Source organism: Zea mays, chromosome 4 (assembly GCF_902167145.1).
Source record: "Zea mays cultivar B73 chromosome 4, Zm-B73-REFERENCE-NAM-5.0, whole genome shotgun sequence".
NCBI lineage: Eukaryota > Viridiplantae > Streptophyta > Magnoliopsida > Poales > Poaceae > Zea > Zea mays.
Window position 1 is genome coordinate 192,079,815 of NC_050099.1, and position 15,880 is coordinate 192,095,694.

Sequence of the window (15,880 nt, forward strand, 5' to 3'; positions counted from 1 at the left end):
CCGCTAATAAATGTGCGATTGGGCCCAAACCGGCCTCGTCGAACCGCTCCATATCTGCGAATCGGGTGTGGATGCAAGATGTCTCGTGATGTTCACATCCGCGGCGGCCTTCCACCTCACGTATGATCGTCTACGGATTCGGTTTGTGTTGGATTGGATGGGTGGGGATCCAAAACTAACTAGACGGAGGCGTCTCGTACCGAGAACCCATTCGCCCGTTAACGCGGGATCCCAACGATCTGGGAGTATTTAACTTCTTACTGGGTCCTGGAGTAGAAGGTTCTAACGGATCCAAACCAGCGTCTCCGACTCCGGTCCGGTCCGAGACGGACCCGGTAATAAGAAAGAGGTCGTGGGCTCGTGCTGTGGCCTGTGGAGGAGAGGAGGTTAGGTTGAGGCCGTGGGCCGTGGCTGCCCACCCACCTGAAAACTACCCAACCCACCCGCCCACCACTTCTTCTCACGCGTCCCGCCGCGGCGCCACACGCTGCACCGGTCTCACGCCCCCCACGACGCCGTGGGGCCCTGTCGGTGGACCAGGCCCACGGTTGGCTCTTCCTCGCTTCCTCCTCCATTCCTCTCCCTCTCTCTCTCGTCGGTGGGACCGTGGGATACGCTGACGGACGGACGGGCTGAGGCAAGGCCGCCTGCGGGCGGGAGGAAGAAAAGCGAAGCTGCTGCGCCCTCCCCTCCCCCATCTCCGCCCCCCGCCTCACCCACCAGACGAGAGAGCGAGCGCAGTTCGGCCGCCGGTCGCGTCCGACTCCAGCAAAGCCGAGCGCCCACCCCCTCACCCTATTACCTTCCTCTCGGGTCCAATTCGGTGCCTGGCTGACTCCGCACGTCTTCCCCCCTTTTCCCTCCCTCGACCGACGACCGTCCGTCCACCACCGGATCCAGGAGCGACCCTCCCTCGTGCTCGTCGACGATCGACCGGCCGCCGATCGTCCAGGTACTGCGCAAGCTCATCACCGCCGCAGCTTCGCTGCTCGCTTCTTACTGCCTAGCTGGGGTTTGTGGTTCTGTTTCGTACCGCAACTGATTCATCATCGAAACGGAAGCCGACACCACCAAGGCCGAGCGACTTGCTGAGACGGACAAGGTACTCTAGTCCACGACGAACGAAATTGAGCTTATGGATTCCCTGTTCTTCTCAGGAAGGATGTCGAGCCTCGAGGAGCCGCTGGGTCTCGGAGACCTGCCTAAGTTGAGTATTAACAGACTCGGGCGGTTCGTGTCGCTGGGCGCTCGGAGGCCACCGGCCGACGACGACGACCACAGCACTGGCAAGTAAGTGTAGCCATATACGTATGGTATGGATACTATATCACTATGAGCAGTTGACGTGCACAACTCATCAAGGCCCCCAGATGGGGTGAGACCGCCAGCAGCAGTGTCGTTCGTTCGTCCGTGCGTTCTGCCGAATGCTTTTGGTTGTTTGAAGTTCGTAATTGTTTGCTCGGCTTTCAGATACAGCAGCAGCTCCTGCAACAATGGCAGCCATCAGATGGCCTTCCATCATGGCAGCAACTCCTCCTATCCCTGGCACCCGCAGTGCCGCCAGGCCGCCGATCCATCACGCGATGCAGTGGAGCTTAGAGATCTCCCTCGCAAGGTATTTTTCGCCTTTGCACCCCCACCGCATCAGCCAGCCTAGCTTGTCGATCGATCGACCGACAGTACGTCCCTCACCCAGGTCATGTGGGAGCTGCCGAGGTTCGTGAAGATAGTGGAGGTGGGGCCTCGGGACGGCCTGCAGAACGAGAAGGGCAACGTCCCGGCGTCCGTGAAGATCCAGCTGATACACAAGCTGGTCGGCGCGGGCCTGTCGGTTGTCGAGGCCACCAGCTTCGTCTCCCCAAAGTGGGTGCCGCAGGTGACGTGCATGTAGCCTACTACCATAGTGCCATGGCTCTTCCATGGAAAAAAAAGGTCATCAAGTTCTTATCTAGCACAGTACGTTTGGCAACTGCAGCTAGCCGACGCAGAGGAGGTGCTGAAGGGTATAAAGCAGGAGCCAGGCGTGCGGTACCCGGTGCTAACACCTAACCTCAGAGTGAGATCTACTCCGCCACCGTTTTCCTTTTTCCTCTAAGAAACCTACGTGTATTCTGCTACTACTAGTAGAGTCGAGAAGAAGGTGTGGGTACGGTCTGTGCATGATGAATCATGAGTCGAGCGCTTTTCCAGGGGTTCGAGGCTGCCATCGCAGCCGGCGCGAAGGAAATCGCGGTCTTCGCGTCCGCGTCTGAATCCTTCTCCAGGTCCAACATCAACTGCACCATCGAGGAGAGCCTTGCTCGGTACCGCGGCGTCACAGCGGCTGCCAAGAAACACGGGCTAAGCATCCGGGGGTAAGTGAGTCGATCGATTTTTCTTTCTTTCTTTCCCGCCTCTTCAAGTCCGTGTGATGTGGTCTGAATTCCTCTGTTGGTCTCTCAGGTACGTGTCATGTGTGATTGCTTGCCCCGTTGGAGGCGCAACCGATCCGGCGAAGGTGGCGTACGTAGCTAAGGAGCTGTATACCATGGGCTGCTCGGAGATCTCGCTCGGCGACACGACTGGTGTCGGGACACCAGGTGTACTACTGGTTCTCTCTGCCTATGCTATGCCGAACCCGTTCGTGGCTCTCAGTCGTTTTCTGGACAGTACGTGGAGAGACCGGCCAAAAACTATACTCACTGCGATTTGCAAACGTCTCTGCCTCAGGTAGCGTGGTTGCTATGCTTCAAGCTGTCATGTCGTTTGTCCCGGTGGACAAGATTGCCGTTCATTTCCACGATACGTACGGGCAGGCCCTTGCCAACATCCTCGTCTCCCTTCAAGTAAGCAAAGCAACGGTATGTTTCGTCATTGGTCTACGACATTCATAGAGATATGCCTAACACACACAGACACACACATACACATTCATTGTCTCGTCAGATGGGGATCAACATAGTGGACTCGTCGGTGTCGGGCCTTGGAGGCTGCCCGTATGCCAAGGGCGCCACTGGCAACGTCGCCACGGAGGATGTCGTGTACATGCTCCATGGCCTGGGGATCGAGACCAACGTCGACCTCAACAAGCTCATGGAGGCTGGTGACTACATCTCCAAGCATCTGGGCAGGCCGCTGGGTTCCAAGACCGCCACTGCTCTCCGCAAGCTGACCGCCTGAAAAAACCTTTTCAAGCACTCCCAAGAGAAATGTATCGGTTCGAGGTCCCATCTCTCAGTCATATGAATGTCCTGTAGTTTTACTTTATGCTTTTTTTCCGCTCAGACATTGCCTACTCTGAGCATTTTATTCACACACTTTGTACCCGCCGTTGGATGATTCTGAATAATCTTGGTGTTCCTGGACGCGAGTTATGTTTGCGGAAACGAGTGTACGGACAAATGTATCAGAATATCTCGGTTAACGATCTAAACAACAAATGCTGCTGCAACAGTTTCTTGCTGCCGGACAATCTCGTGTTTCTTACATGCACATGTATCAGAATATCACGGTTAAGGATAAGGATCTAGGCAGTAAATTAGCAAAACTAATGGAAGCATGCGCCTATCTCCCCTGCCATATGACACAAAACGGAGGGAGAACTATGCCGTATTCTGTACCACATGCATACATCCGAATGAGTTTCGAATCACCAAGAGAACTTTACTATGTATCGGAACGAGTTTACAATCACCATGAGAACTTTGCGTGTTCCCTCTTCTGGTTTCTAATCCGTCGTCATGGTTACTCCAGGGAGAGCTTTAAGAATGGCCAGGCATTCCTTCAGAATCGCCTTTGCTTGTTCGCTTTTTTCAGACTCGCAGAGCTCTGTGAGTTCATCCTCGAACTTGGCCTCTGTTCTGTTCGACAGCGGGAAGTCTCTGTACAGTTTGCTCAAATCAAGAAGGCACTCCGATGCAGCAACGTGAACCTGCAAAAACACAGGTGATCAATTGTGGCTCGTGAGGGTAAGGTTTGCTCTGGACACTAACAGCTAATGGCAAACTCAACAACCGCTTCTAAAACCACTGGTTTAAGAAACAACCATGTGTCTGTTTTATTATTTAGCATTTACATGGACTACTTATGGGCTTATGGCAATTCCGGACAACCCTCGCACCATTCGTGTTAGCATGCATGACAGTATGAGAATGAATGATGTTAGTGTTGTGAAACAGGAACACTGGGGTTCTGTTGGCCAGCACTTATTCCAGTAACTTCACTGGTAGCAGCCATGACATCTGACCAGCGAACGGGAAAACCAAAGTAACTTAGCATCCAAGATTTATTACATATCAGGACTAATTAATTAAGATCTGCCATACTCCAAGACTTGTTACATGCCAGGGGTATTTACTTAAGAACTGAGCAGACTAAAAAAGGTAGCTAATCAATAAGACAAATGAGTATTTGAATCTTATTGGAATAGAGTGGACCCTAATGGTCACCTGGGTGATTTATCTGAAAAATAATCTTGCTTCTTACGTAAAGCACTTATGCATTTTTGAAGTTACTTGTTTGACAAATGACAAGTAAATTTGACAGAAAACGTTTCGAATATGAGCTCTTTGGAGATGCAAAATGCCAAAGTAGCGCCAATGAGTGAAAAATAAATCACAACTTTTCTTATCGTCATTTAATGGAATCATAGACAGGTATACACACTGCTAAATCAAGGGACAATGCTATTAAACCATGTTGTCAACTGTCAAGCGCAATGTTACAATGTTTTCATGCTTTTATTCCATAAAAAAATACATGTTGTACAGTTGTAGGCACAGATTTAAATTAAAGGCAGTGTTTATTATTATCCATTAGCAGGAAGACAACACATTATCTACAGGTAAACGTGTTATGAGATGGTAAAACAAAACAGGCAAATATATTTCAGCATCACCTAGGGAGGGCTAGACATAAAACATTACCTGAGCAATCTTTACTAATCTTATGGAGTCTACTAATTTCGGTGATACCAAATGAAATAGCTGAAAATTTTAAACAGGAAAGATTTGTCAAAAGCAATGAAAATAAACAGTAACCTGAAGCTGAATATAGAGCCAAACAAACTACAGGATATACCTCCTCAACCAAGTAAGCTGTGTCTTGAGGCCATGTGTTACTATCACCAGAATTGTCAAATTTGAGGCACAACTCCTTGATACACAAGAAGGATGATAGTTTAACTGATCATGAAAAAATGTGTTACTATGATAATTTGCAACCATGGGACAGAAGTATTCAAAAGATGTTTAGAATTATATTACGGATCCCATATACCTTGCCAACTCTCCTCAGGCAAGAGAGAATTCAATATTAATTCTACAACATTCTTCTTTTGGTTGATAATATCCTGTGGAAAAGCAACACTGATGCAAGATGTTGCACAATTGAGCACTTTATCCAGAGAAACAGAAGCACCTTCACTTTCATCTAGTTCTGCAGAAAAGATAACCCGTACATAAATTTCAAAGGAGTGAAAGAAGCATTTTGAGATACAATAGAGATAGATTATATAAGATGATTGCATGCCTACTATACCATACATTTAACCAGGAATTTTATACTATTTCAGTTCTATTTATTACCAGTAAGATCAAGTCTGGATTAGTTGAGGCTTCAATCGATGCTAACAAATTTGGCAAATAAGAATGATCATATTCATACTTAGAGAAAATTATATCCTAAGTCTCCGTAAATACAACGTTGCTACACGAAAGGTATCAATGTATTATTCTGGAAGTGCCTCAACAAGCTTCAAGCTATTCTTGAAAAGGACCTCAGAACTAAAAAAAATATGTTATCCTACAAAATAGCTATACATACAAAAAGAGAGGGTCAGATATTCTTGTATTCAATTACAAAAGGTTTTGTTAAGCATAGTCATTAGCTGAATGAATTATACAAAATAATGATTGACCAGTACCAGCAGAGCCCTTTGTCTTCGAGATGGCAGATTGGTTAGAAACCTCGAACAGCATTGGAAACACACTATTGAAAAATCCTGGATCTCTGAATGCCGTAATCACCTGAAAAGTTATGAAGAAAAAGAAAACCCTAGGTAAATGGAACCAATTCTAAAATTCTGTAACGTTTCTAAAAGGCTATATCATTACAAACCTTGCACTCAGAAAATGGCAAAATAAGTTGAACACCCTCAAGAAAAAACTAATAAATCTTTAGCATGATGCTAAAAGGTACATTTCTACAGCAGTTACAATTCGTTTTATTAAGGAAAATTTTGGTCCAGTAAAGAAAATGCTGGCCAACAAAACATAACACTACAGCATCTGCTAGTGAAAATGAAAGTAAATGAGATTTGAAGAAAAATACTTTGTGTAAACACAAGAAAGCTGCTTCACGGTACAATTTTGATTTCCTACTGCATGCAGCACAAACACAATTTAGTATAACACTTGGCAAGCAGGAGTCTTCTGCAGTTATAGCAACATGACAGCAAGCACACAATGAAGCCAATGCATCCAGAATAGCATCTTTTCCCTGTTGAAAAATGTAAGGGGACAAAATTAATTATGCACCAACAACCAAAACATGGATAAATTTCCAAAACAATGTATAAGCAGATTATCCACTTATCATTCCATGAACAAATGAATGATGGTGTAAATTACCTCCCAAAATCGACCTGGCAATTCTTTCAGAAGTGATTTGAGAATATTCTGGTAGTGTGCTGAAAGGGGTTCTCCTAGAACATCACATAGCTTCTTTATAGCCTTGGCTGACTGGAAGTAGGTTGTACAGTAAGTATATTACAAGGTACAGGACTTTTAACTATTATTATCTGATATGAACATGGACGAAATGATGAAATAGGACTGTACCTTTCTTTTACCAGCCCATGATGACAATGACATGCCATCACATAAAAGAGATACAATTTCTGGTAAATATAGTGTTAGGGTTACTCTTTCACTACTAGGAATATCCTCCCAAAGTTCTTCATATAAAGCACTGGTGTCTTTATCATCATCAAATCTGAAACAGAGTTTCTTTTATATACATGGAAAGGTTTCTGCATTTCAACTTATGAATATCTGAAATATTAGGAGAAAAGAAAAATGCAAAGTAGATAAATGGGTCCTTCACATACCTCGACACAAAAATTACAGGGATAACCACCGCATTATATCCACCAAGAATATCCGATGCATTGCTCAAGTAGGCTTTAATAAGAATTGCACCAGACAACTGATCGTTTTTCCCACCTGAATGCAGAGACGTAGTATCTTCGATAAGCTTCTGAGCCTGGGGAGGACTAGCGTATTTCAAAACAGTAGCACAAGAGGACGCGAAGGCCTTTTTAGCGGCAGAACTCCTTTCCTCCAGAACTGCACTATGCAATAACTTCATTAAGACTGCTGCGAATGGTTTGATGTCAACCATGACCTTCTGCACCAATAGAGTTATGAAACTAGCAACACCAACCCTGGAATCAGACAACAATGAATGATACCACATTTTAGAAGTAGTGAGAAATGAAGCATTTGAGGATATCATGAACAAGACTGTACAGGCCTAACCTTGTATTTAAGCCAACAGCTGATCTAATCATTTGAGCCAGGCGAGGAACCAATAGATCAAGTGAATTCTTGTCAACAACTTTTATACAGATATCAAGAGTTTCCCACATTGGAGAATCTTTAGCAACAGCTATGCGCAAAGTTTCAAGCTTATCTGTTTTGATGCCAGCATTCCCTGCATGCATCTTTGATCCAAAGGCAGGAGTGAGTAAAATATTGCATATGTCAGATATACGCACGCAACATCATCACCACCAGTCATTATATAAGTTGAAAAAATTACCATACCTCAACATAATTCAACCTTTGATCTTCCAGACTTGACAAACATTCAAGCATACAACTAACAAGTTCTGGCAGATGAGGACGAAGGGCAGGACCAGCACCCTGAAGACATTAAGAAGTCATAAGCTTAAGATATCCTCTTTAGCTAATTATTTTGGTGATGGCAAATATATAGGCAGAGAAAATAACAGCTGTAGTCTGTGCATACTGCATAGGGAAAGTGGTAATTTCATTTTGCCTGTAGTAATAAAAATATTTCGTGTTTCTTTCCTTTTGATCTGTTTCCTTCGTAATATTTTATCACTTCCACAAATTCAAACAAGTCCCTCTGTTCCTTTAGTTTTTTTTTCTCGGTCTGTTCCTTTAGTTTTTTTTTCTCGGTCTGTTCCTTTACTTTATGAAAGAAGTTTAGAATACTCTTGAGGCATTCGGCAAAGTGCCAACCACATGAAAATGGCAATTCTGTTCGTGTTTTAAAATAATGTCCGCATAACAAGGCTAATGCTGCATTAGACTATTGGCATCCAAACAAGGAACTGGAGAAATTGCAATTTATTTAAGTTCAAGTGGAATAATCATATGAAATTGCTTAGAAAATAGAGGTAATAGAAAGTTTCTCTTCAATACCACCTCGAGAAACTTCAATGTTGATTAGGACATGAATAGAGATAAAGTGTTATGATCTATCGTTCACTCAGTGGTCAGTAAGTTAAAACACAGCTGTTGGAGAAAAAAGTCATCAAATTTGGTGAAATACTGCATAGGTTTCAATATAACTCATTATGGCAGATAATGCAGCTAAACTTGTTAAAGTTTACCATCAATATACCTTAGCAAGCTTCATGACCAAACTAATAGCAGCTTTTTGAACACTTGATACTTTACTGAGTATGCCCTCAGAAAGCAAGTATGGCAGCACAATGTTCATCGTTTCGTTTGCCTCAGAAGTAGAAGTTAGTGATATATCACAGAGCCTAATTGTCAATGAGCTTACGGCTCGGCACAAACTGTCACCGGCAGTTCGCACAGTTTCCTTTATGTCATCCATCGCACGGAAGGTGGTTGTCCATATATTCCTCAAATGTTTACAAACCTAAAGAATAAATAAAAATGAAAGTCATAAAGTAAATCCAAGTCAGATTCAAACAAACATTTAATATAGCTCATGTCAAATGAAATATTGAGCTATCCAGAATTTCCACAACACCATGAATGTTACCTGACTATATCTTCGACCTTGGATGATGTCTGCAAGAGCAAGACAGGATGCTTCTCGTGAGCGCCAAAGCCTCGATCCAGATTGAACCAACAGATCCTCAACTATAGCATCATAATGTTCATCTATTGCCTTTTTCGGATCTGAAACAATTAATTTCCAGATGTGTGCCATTGAATCCTAAAAAGTGAAGCTGGAATCATAAGCTGAGGAAAGGCTCTATGAGCTTATTAAGAAATATGAACGCAATATGATAACCTGTTGCTGTATATCAATGACGACCAGAAAACAGTGAAATAACTGACTGCTGAGAGGGACCCTCTTAAGGATAAGAGGATTGCTGGCCATGGTTATTAAAGCGGTAAAACGATAAAACGTTAGGAGCCACCTTTTCAACATTTTATCGTTGGAACGTCTTTTCAGACTTGACATAAAACGACAAGATAGGATATGTTCATACTCATAAGCTGATTACTATTCACAAAACAAATACCATGTCTTGAACTCTTGATCAAGAACATTGAGTGCGAACAGATAAGCAAGTGTTGAGTGCTGACTGCTGATTACAAATAAATTATAGAGCAACCAAATAGGATGACAAAAAAGTTCTGGTCCAAGTAAATAGAAGAGCAGTGCGACCATGAAGTGGTGACCTGGCGTCTTGACCTAGGATCTGATGGCTGCTAGAGGAGCTAGAGGATAGCACTGGCTGTTGGCAGCGTTGAAGACATCCGGCGCTGGCTGGCGGCAGGCGATGGGTGTCGGCGCTGGAGGAGGGAGGGACTAGGGAGGCTGTGCTGGAGCGGGAGGTGCTGGACGGCTGGAGGTGTTGTAGCAGGCGAGTAGGCGATGTTGGAAGACATGAGGGAGGCGAGCAGAGGCGCTGGATGATAGGAGAGAAAGGCCGGCGTCTTGACCTAGGGCTTGATGGACCTTTGGGAGGCCCAATAACATAAAACGTCCGTAACACGCCTAAAACATCCAAAAACAATAAAACGACGCTTAAACATGTTTCAGGGACGTTCTACACGATTTTGTTAAAACGCCCAAACGTTCTACACTTTAATTATGTTTTAGCGTTTAAACGACGCTTAAGCGACGTTTTAATAACCATGTTGCTGACATGTACATCAGTTACTATATTTGTGTTTGGTCTATTTTTCTGATTCAAGTTCCAAGGCCATGTCTTAGTTTCAAGCACTAGTTGCACGGATATTCATTATACCAAAACCTTCTACTCAGAGTAAAGGATGCTTGAAAATAATGATCTGAGTTACTGTAGGCCCACAAACTTTTTCAGGGGCACCAGATAGGTCCGTAAACTTTGAAATTCCATTTCTGGCACACTAATCTTGAGATTTGGTTCACTCCAGGTCCATGTTGCCAATTAAGCAGATCAGGGCTGATGTAGCAGTCCAGGTGGCACGATCCTCCCAGCTGGCTCACATGATCGGTGCATGATGGAGCTGGGCCTTTGCTCATATGCAGAAAGCCCACCCCACCCTGCCACCATCGCCGCATCCTCCCTTTTCCTACCTGACCGAGGGTTTCGTCTGGAGTTCATCGTGCGGGAGTGAAATCGGCAGCTCGATTGGAGTGTCACACAATGAGGCGGGGTCGTTCTCCCGGCGATGAGGCCACGCTCCCTGGTCGATTGGTGGACAGAGTGTAGCGGAAAAAAGGGAGCCACCACCCGATTACAGTAAGTGCTTCGAAGGCCCAATCTTTGATGTTCCATGGTTATTGGATTCCAGTTTTGGGCAAGGAACCATGGATTGGGGCATGTCTAAGCAATTTTGCCAAGGCTAGGGTTTCTGCTTTGTTTGTTCTAGGTCCAATTGGTGCCAGAATGTGTTATGTTGTTGTTCATGTAGGTGATGTTATGTTAGTGATCAGTTCATAGTGGAGATACATCATGGTGATTTTTTTTGTTGGTCATGGTAGTAATCAGACATACATTGATGAGAAAGTGAACTGGATCGATCATGTGACGTCAAAACTTGGCCTCCACGGTGCTTTGATCTCAGTTTCAAGCTTATTATACAAGGAGTCCAGAATTAAAGGTTTTATTGGCTACTTCCTGGAAAGGATATAAAAAACTTCAACCTGCGAGGGTAAGACAGACACAGAGTATTGTATTAAGAGAATACCTTCTCACACAAATCGAGAAACCCCCCGAACCCCTATCCCACCAATGCACGATGGCACCATGCCCATGTGAGAACGACCGCGACGGGGGCTAGACCTTAGACATGTGTTTTGGTGTAGATGATTTTTTAACCCCAGCTTAAAATTTGTTACCACGGGGAGTCAAACTCAGGACCTGAGGAATGCTACCCAGACCACCTAACCAACCCAGCTAGAGGCCCTTTCGCTCCTGGAAAGGATATGACAGATGACCTCACATTGATAGTTTTAGATGAAGACACTTTGCCTGGTGTTCATACTGTTTTGCAGGTTGTGGCCAATGAATGTATCCTTTGGTGTGCTGCGGGTGCCTCTGCTCTTCAGGAGCTCCTCACTCGCCAACTCGCTAAAAAAAGGGCGTACCCAGTGTCGTAGGCTTCCCGCACTGTGCGGGGTCGGTCTGGGGAAGGGTACTTTAAGCGTCAAGCCTTACCCGCATAATATGCAGAGGCTGGGGCTCGAACCCGGGACCTTCCGGTTACAGACGGTAGGCTCTACCGCTGCACCAGGCCCGCCCTTCACTCGCCAACTCGCTCTTAGGGTTTAATTTGAGTCGCTGGTAGCTGTGTGGCCTGTGCAGGTGTGTGTTTCTGTAAAGTGGCTGTTTGGGTGGCCGTTGATGGGCTTGAGCATTTCTTGCCTTCTTTGTACCCGGTGCTGACTCTTCAGTCGCTCCGTTTCTGTTTTGTCTCCTTTCTTAATGAATTGACTCGCAGATCTTCTGCGGCGTTCTAAAAAAAAGATGAAGACACTTTAGTCTGGACAAGGTGAAGACATTTGTAATGTAGTTCGGTCATGATAGCACTGCATCAGGCTTAGATTGGGACGATGTAGTTGCAAATCCTGCTTTATCGTTGCCTAGAGTTATTAGCCCTTCCAAAGTTGACAAGAGGCAGAAAAACAATGAGGCAACAAATGATGATTGCCCTAAAGAAGCAGAGGACAGCTCAAGTGATGACAGTGATTTTGTTGACTGATTATGACTTCGAGAATGATGATGGCCTTTTTGTTGACAATGTTGATGAGCATGGGATAGATGAAAGATGAAGGTATTGTCAAAGGGAAGAATATAGCAAAGGGAACCAAGAGTGCAGCAGGAAAGACCAGCATTGGAACAGAAGTAGTTGCTCATGGTGATAATGATTGTGCAATGGAGTACATTGACTACTAGAAACTATTATTGTGATATAAAGCTAATCTCAATGAGTTATAATGCAAAATACGTGCAGTATTTAAATAAATTTAATATAGTTTTCTCAACAAGAAAACATAGAGCAAAACTTATCTGCAAACTGATTACAAAATAAGAAAGTATACGACAGTATAACATAACTAATACAATGTGGAAACACATTATTAAGTTATTGATACTCTAGCTTAAAAAATCTAGATGGAAAACAAACAGATTATATAATCTGGAGGCCAGATTATCATAATCTCATAAGCTGCTCAATATATGCTTATTTCAGCTTATTTGGTAAAAGACCCACTATCCATGGCAACTTCAGAAGAAAAAACGTTTCATCTATTTTTCCTTGCTCCCACCATGCAACACATGACTAAAATCAATAATCGAAGTTCCAATAAGCTGGGTTGCCAAACAACTACACCCAGATTATTTAATATAGATTATATAATCCATAATATTTAATCTCATACATAATCCAGATTACATAATCTATAAGCTCAAACAAACATGCACTAAGTAATAATGCTGAAAGTCATCATAGTGCCTTAATAACCAGTTACTAAACATGCATATATAAATTAAATTTACTAAACCAAGATAATAAATACCAAATTATGCTTAACTAGTCGAACTGTTTGACGCATCACATACTTGTTTAGCACCTCAACTTCTTGCTTTCTTATATGAAAAGAATGACATCATACTAACTATATTGCATGGTTATATGTAGTTTTACAAGAGTACATTAGTCAACCAAATAGTTTAATTTAGATCAATAAAAAAGAAGCATAGAAAATGGCACATGGTGACAAGTGTGCAAACTTGATACCTGGATGTTTTTATCAGGGTCATGTTGGTACCGGACAAGCCTAGGAATTAAGGTATTCAGATAAGGTTGAAGTGCCTCGCCAGCTTGTTTGGCTATCTTGGAAAATCCAAAAGCAGCACCCCTTTTGGAATTGAGAGCAGCCTGATAATTAGCTAGATCCATGAACTTGTATATCAGGTCAGGTTGCCCCATCTCATTGGCAAGACTGCACAGCTCCTTGTACGTGCTAAGTTTCCCTCCAGTAGGATTATTGCCAATTGTGCCTTCTTGAAAGACCTCAGAATCCTCCATCAACTAATGCAAGTGCATAAAACATAATTACCTTCAGATAAAGCATTATCAACCATGGGGAAAATATAATAGAGAAAAAGTAGAACCTTAATGGCTTTTTTCTTTCTTGCAGCACCAGTCAGTGTGTTCACTAGAGCATGAACCAGCTCTTCTTTCATAGATGCATCACCAAGCTCATACACAATACTCATTCCTTGAGATGCCAAATCTTGTGTAAGCTCATTTGGATCACCAAGAAGATGTGAAAGGGCTTCCTGCGAAAGAAATGAAAATTACATTTGTCAATAAAGAAGGAATGACTCTGGTGGTAACATTAAATGACTATCTGAACAAATAAAGCAATCAAATATTAGACTAAACTAAAACTAAAGGTGACCTATATTCTCCAAGCAACAATTGTGCACAAGCACAAGCAGTTCAGCTCATAGTGCAGCCTTTAAGTGGGGTACACATCTAATGTACTTCTACTCAAAGTAAGCTTCCATGCCTCAGTCACTGTAGAATACTGGCAATAAAATGCCATATAGACATCACTCATCACTGTATAATGATTACAGATTCTAATGCACTGAGGCAATATAGAGAAAAGTTTAAAAATGTACAAAGGTCACATTAATAATATAAGTATCTTATTCTTGGTTGACAAACCTGGATTTGTGGAAGTAGTTCTAGGATTTTTTTATGTCGGCCACAGTACATCGTCAGTGACACCAACCAGACAGTACCTGCACAGCGTTCTTCTTTTCTACTGCTATAAATTAGTGTTTCGAACAACTTTTTAATAATTTCTTCTCGTGCAATTGAGTGTGCTTCTTCACAGCCACTTTTTTCATAGGAGTTACTCGAGACTAGAGATGCATCACCAGTAAGGTAGTTTGTGGCCTGGGAAAGGGAAACAAAGTTCGTCTCCAATATCACATCTGCTGTCACAGGAACTTCTCCCCATATGAAAGATAGAGCCTCCCCCGCAGCAAAAAGTACATCTTCTACCTGAACAAGCATAATTTAAGAATGCCATTGTTTATTCCAAAAAATACTGGTAATATTAGTTTGGATTTTTGTGCCTCTACCTTAGAACGTGAAAGACTAAAAATCAAGTCTAACGCATCATTCAGGTGAGGAAAGGACATCTCATTCCAAGATATGTGGCCCAATGATACAAGAATTTTCTGTTGAGCTTTAGTATCATTTTCAGAAAGAAGCTTAGTCAGCCTCTCACGGAGAACGCTTAATAGTGTACCTGAAGGCAAAAATAATCAAAAAATAGCATCATAGATGGTGAATAGCACAACCCATAAGCAGTATAGGTTTGGTTAACATGTTTAACCTGTAGAAGAGTTTTGGTTGATGGAAGGCAATGCACAACGCAGACCAATGTGACCAAGAGATTCCATTGCAACAGATGCTAATGCCGAACCTTCAGAAGTAACTACTTTTACAAGAATATCAACTACATTTTTTACCATATCCTCAGTTATCTGCACATGCGCTCCAAATACAACAAATTAAAAAACTTCAATTGAAAAACATATAAATCAGTTGCATTCATAAAGTTGTGTTAGGAAGAAAGTTTTCTAAGCCACATGATGACAGTCGAATTAATTGCATCATAGGCAATCAAACTTGTGGAGTGGGAGAAAGTATCCAAAACATAGAAAATAGACATCTATCAGACAAGTCTAGTTGTAGTTTTGGCTCCAATCTAACACTGGTGCATCTGTTTTTATAAGCCTAGGAGTGAGTGGGCACGTATTGAAAAATTTCCCTAAGTTGTAGTTTTGGCTCCAATCTAACACTAATGAAGAATATGAGATATTTTTTTAAAAACAAATTGCAAACTATTGTTTTGAAAAAATAATCAAGTATTGATGTGACACAAATGAATCAGAAATGAATATAAAGTATTCTGAATTGTGGTAAGATTAGTGTCACTCTCTCCCTTTCCTGTATTATGGTTTCTGTTCATGTCCTAGTGATATGTCAATTTAGATAAACACACATTTTGCCGCATGTTACTCAATCTCTCTCCAACTACCAATACTGAAGAAAATATACGGGTTCTCATAGACCATAATTCTAACAGTACAATATCAAGTCACTCTAGCAAATATGATAACTATATTCAAGATGAACTTTCAAGGCAGAGCAACCTAAGAAACCATGTCAAATTTCACATAAAGACACATCAGAGAATGCAATCATTAAACAAACTACAAAGTTAGGAGCATGAATAAAATGAGCGTACACAAGATTGCTTCAAAGCACCAGCTGTTAGGTACCCGATCGCACAAAGAACACCATGGTAATTTTCAAATCTGACACAATTCATCAAGTCACATGAATCAGAGGTTGTGTGACAACACAAA

General features: G+C 42.8%; 2 protein-coding genes across 6 annotated transcripts in view; one reads left to right on the plus strand and one right to left on the minus strand.

Moving 5' to 3' along the window:
• The first annotated feature begins 372 nt into the window (after nt 1-372).
• On the plus strand, nt 373-3,442 carry LOC100283677 (uncharacterized). Of its 2 annotated transcripts, none has more exons than XM_008679081.3 (9): nt 373-952; nt 1,158-1,290; nt 1,471-1,615; nt 1,697-1,876; nt 1,976-2,056; nt 2,191-2,354; nt 2,443-2,579; nt 2,710-2,840; nt 2,926-3,442. In XM_008679081.3, the coding sequence occupies exons 2-9, from the start codon at nt 1,163-1,165 to the stop codon at nt 3,157-3,159; spliced, it is 1,200 nt and encodes a 399-aa protein (XP_008677303.1). In that variant the 5' UTR covers nt 373-952; nt 1,158-1,162; the 3' UTR covers nt 3,160-3,442.
• LOC103655792 (proteasome adapter and scaffold protein ECM29) overlaps nt 3,384-15,880 on the minus strand; it is a 48,939-nt gene continuing 36,442 nt past the window's right edge. For all 4 annotated transcript variants that reach the window (XM_020552775.2, XM_020552776.2, XM_020552777.2 and 1 more), the window contains exons 17-35: nt 15,760-15,829; nt 14,842-14,992; nt 14,585-14,754; nt 14,163-14,504; nt 13,601-13,768; nt 13,224-13,517; nt 9,022-9,198; nt 8,632-8,895; nt 7,806-7,904; nt 7,518-7,702; nt 7,088-7,423; nt 6,819-6,972; nt 6,609-6,719; nt 6,310-6,477; nt 5,903-6,005; nt 5,257-5,415; nt 5,059-5,162; nt 4,905-4,964; nt 3,384-3,910 (exon numbers count right to left, since the gene is read on the minus strand). In XM_020552775.2, the coding sequence (XP_020408364.1) occupies nt 3,707-3,910; nt 4,905-4,964; nt 5,059-5,162; nt 5,257-5,415; nt 5,903-6,005; nt 6,310-6,477; nt 6,609-6,719; nt 6,819-6,972; nt 7,088-7,423; nt 7,518-7,702; nt 7,806-7,904; nt 8,632-8,895; nt 9,022-9,198; nt 13,224-13,517; nt 13,601-13,768; nt 14,163-14,504; nt 14,585-14,754; nt 14,842-14,992; nt 15,760-15,829 (3,319 nt within the window). In that variant the 3' untranslated portion in view covers nt 3,384-3,706. The remainder of the gene's footprint in view (nt 3,911-4,904; nt 4,965-5,058; nt 5,163-5,256; nt 5,416-5,902; nt 6,006-6,309; nt 6,478-6,608; nt 6,720-6,818; nt 6,973-7,087; nt 7,424-7,517; nt 7,703-7,805; nt 7,905-8,631; nt 8,896-9,021; nt 9,199-13,223; nt 13,518-13,600; nt 13,769-14,162; nt 14,505-14,584; nt 14,755-14,841; nt 14,993-15,759; nt 15,830-15,880) is intronic.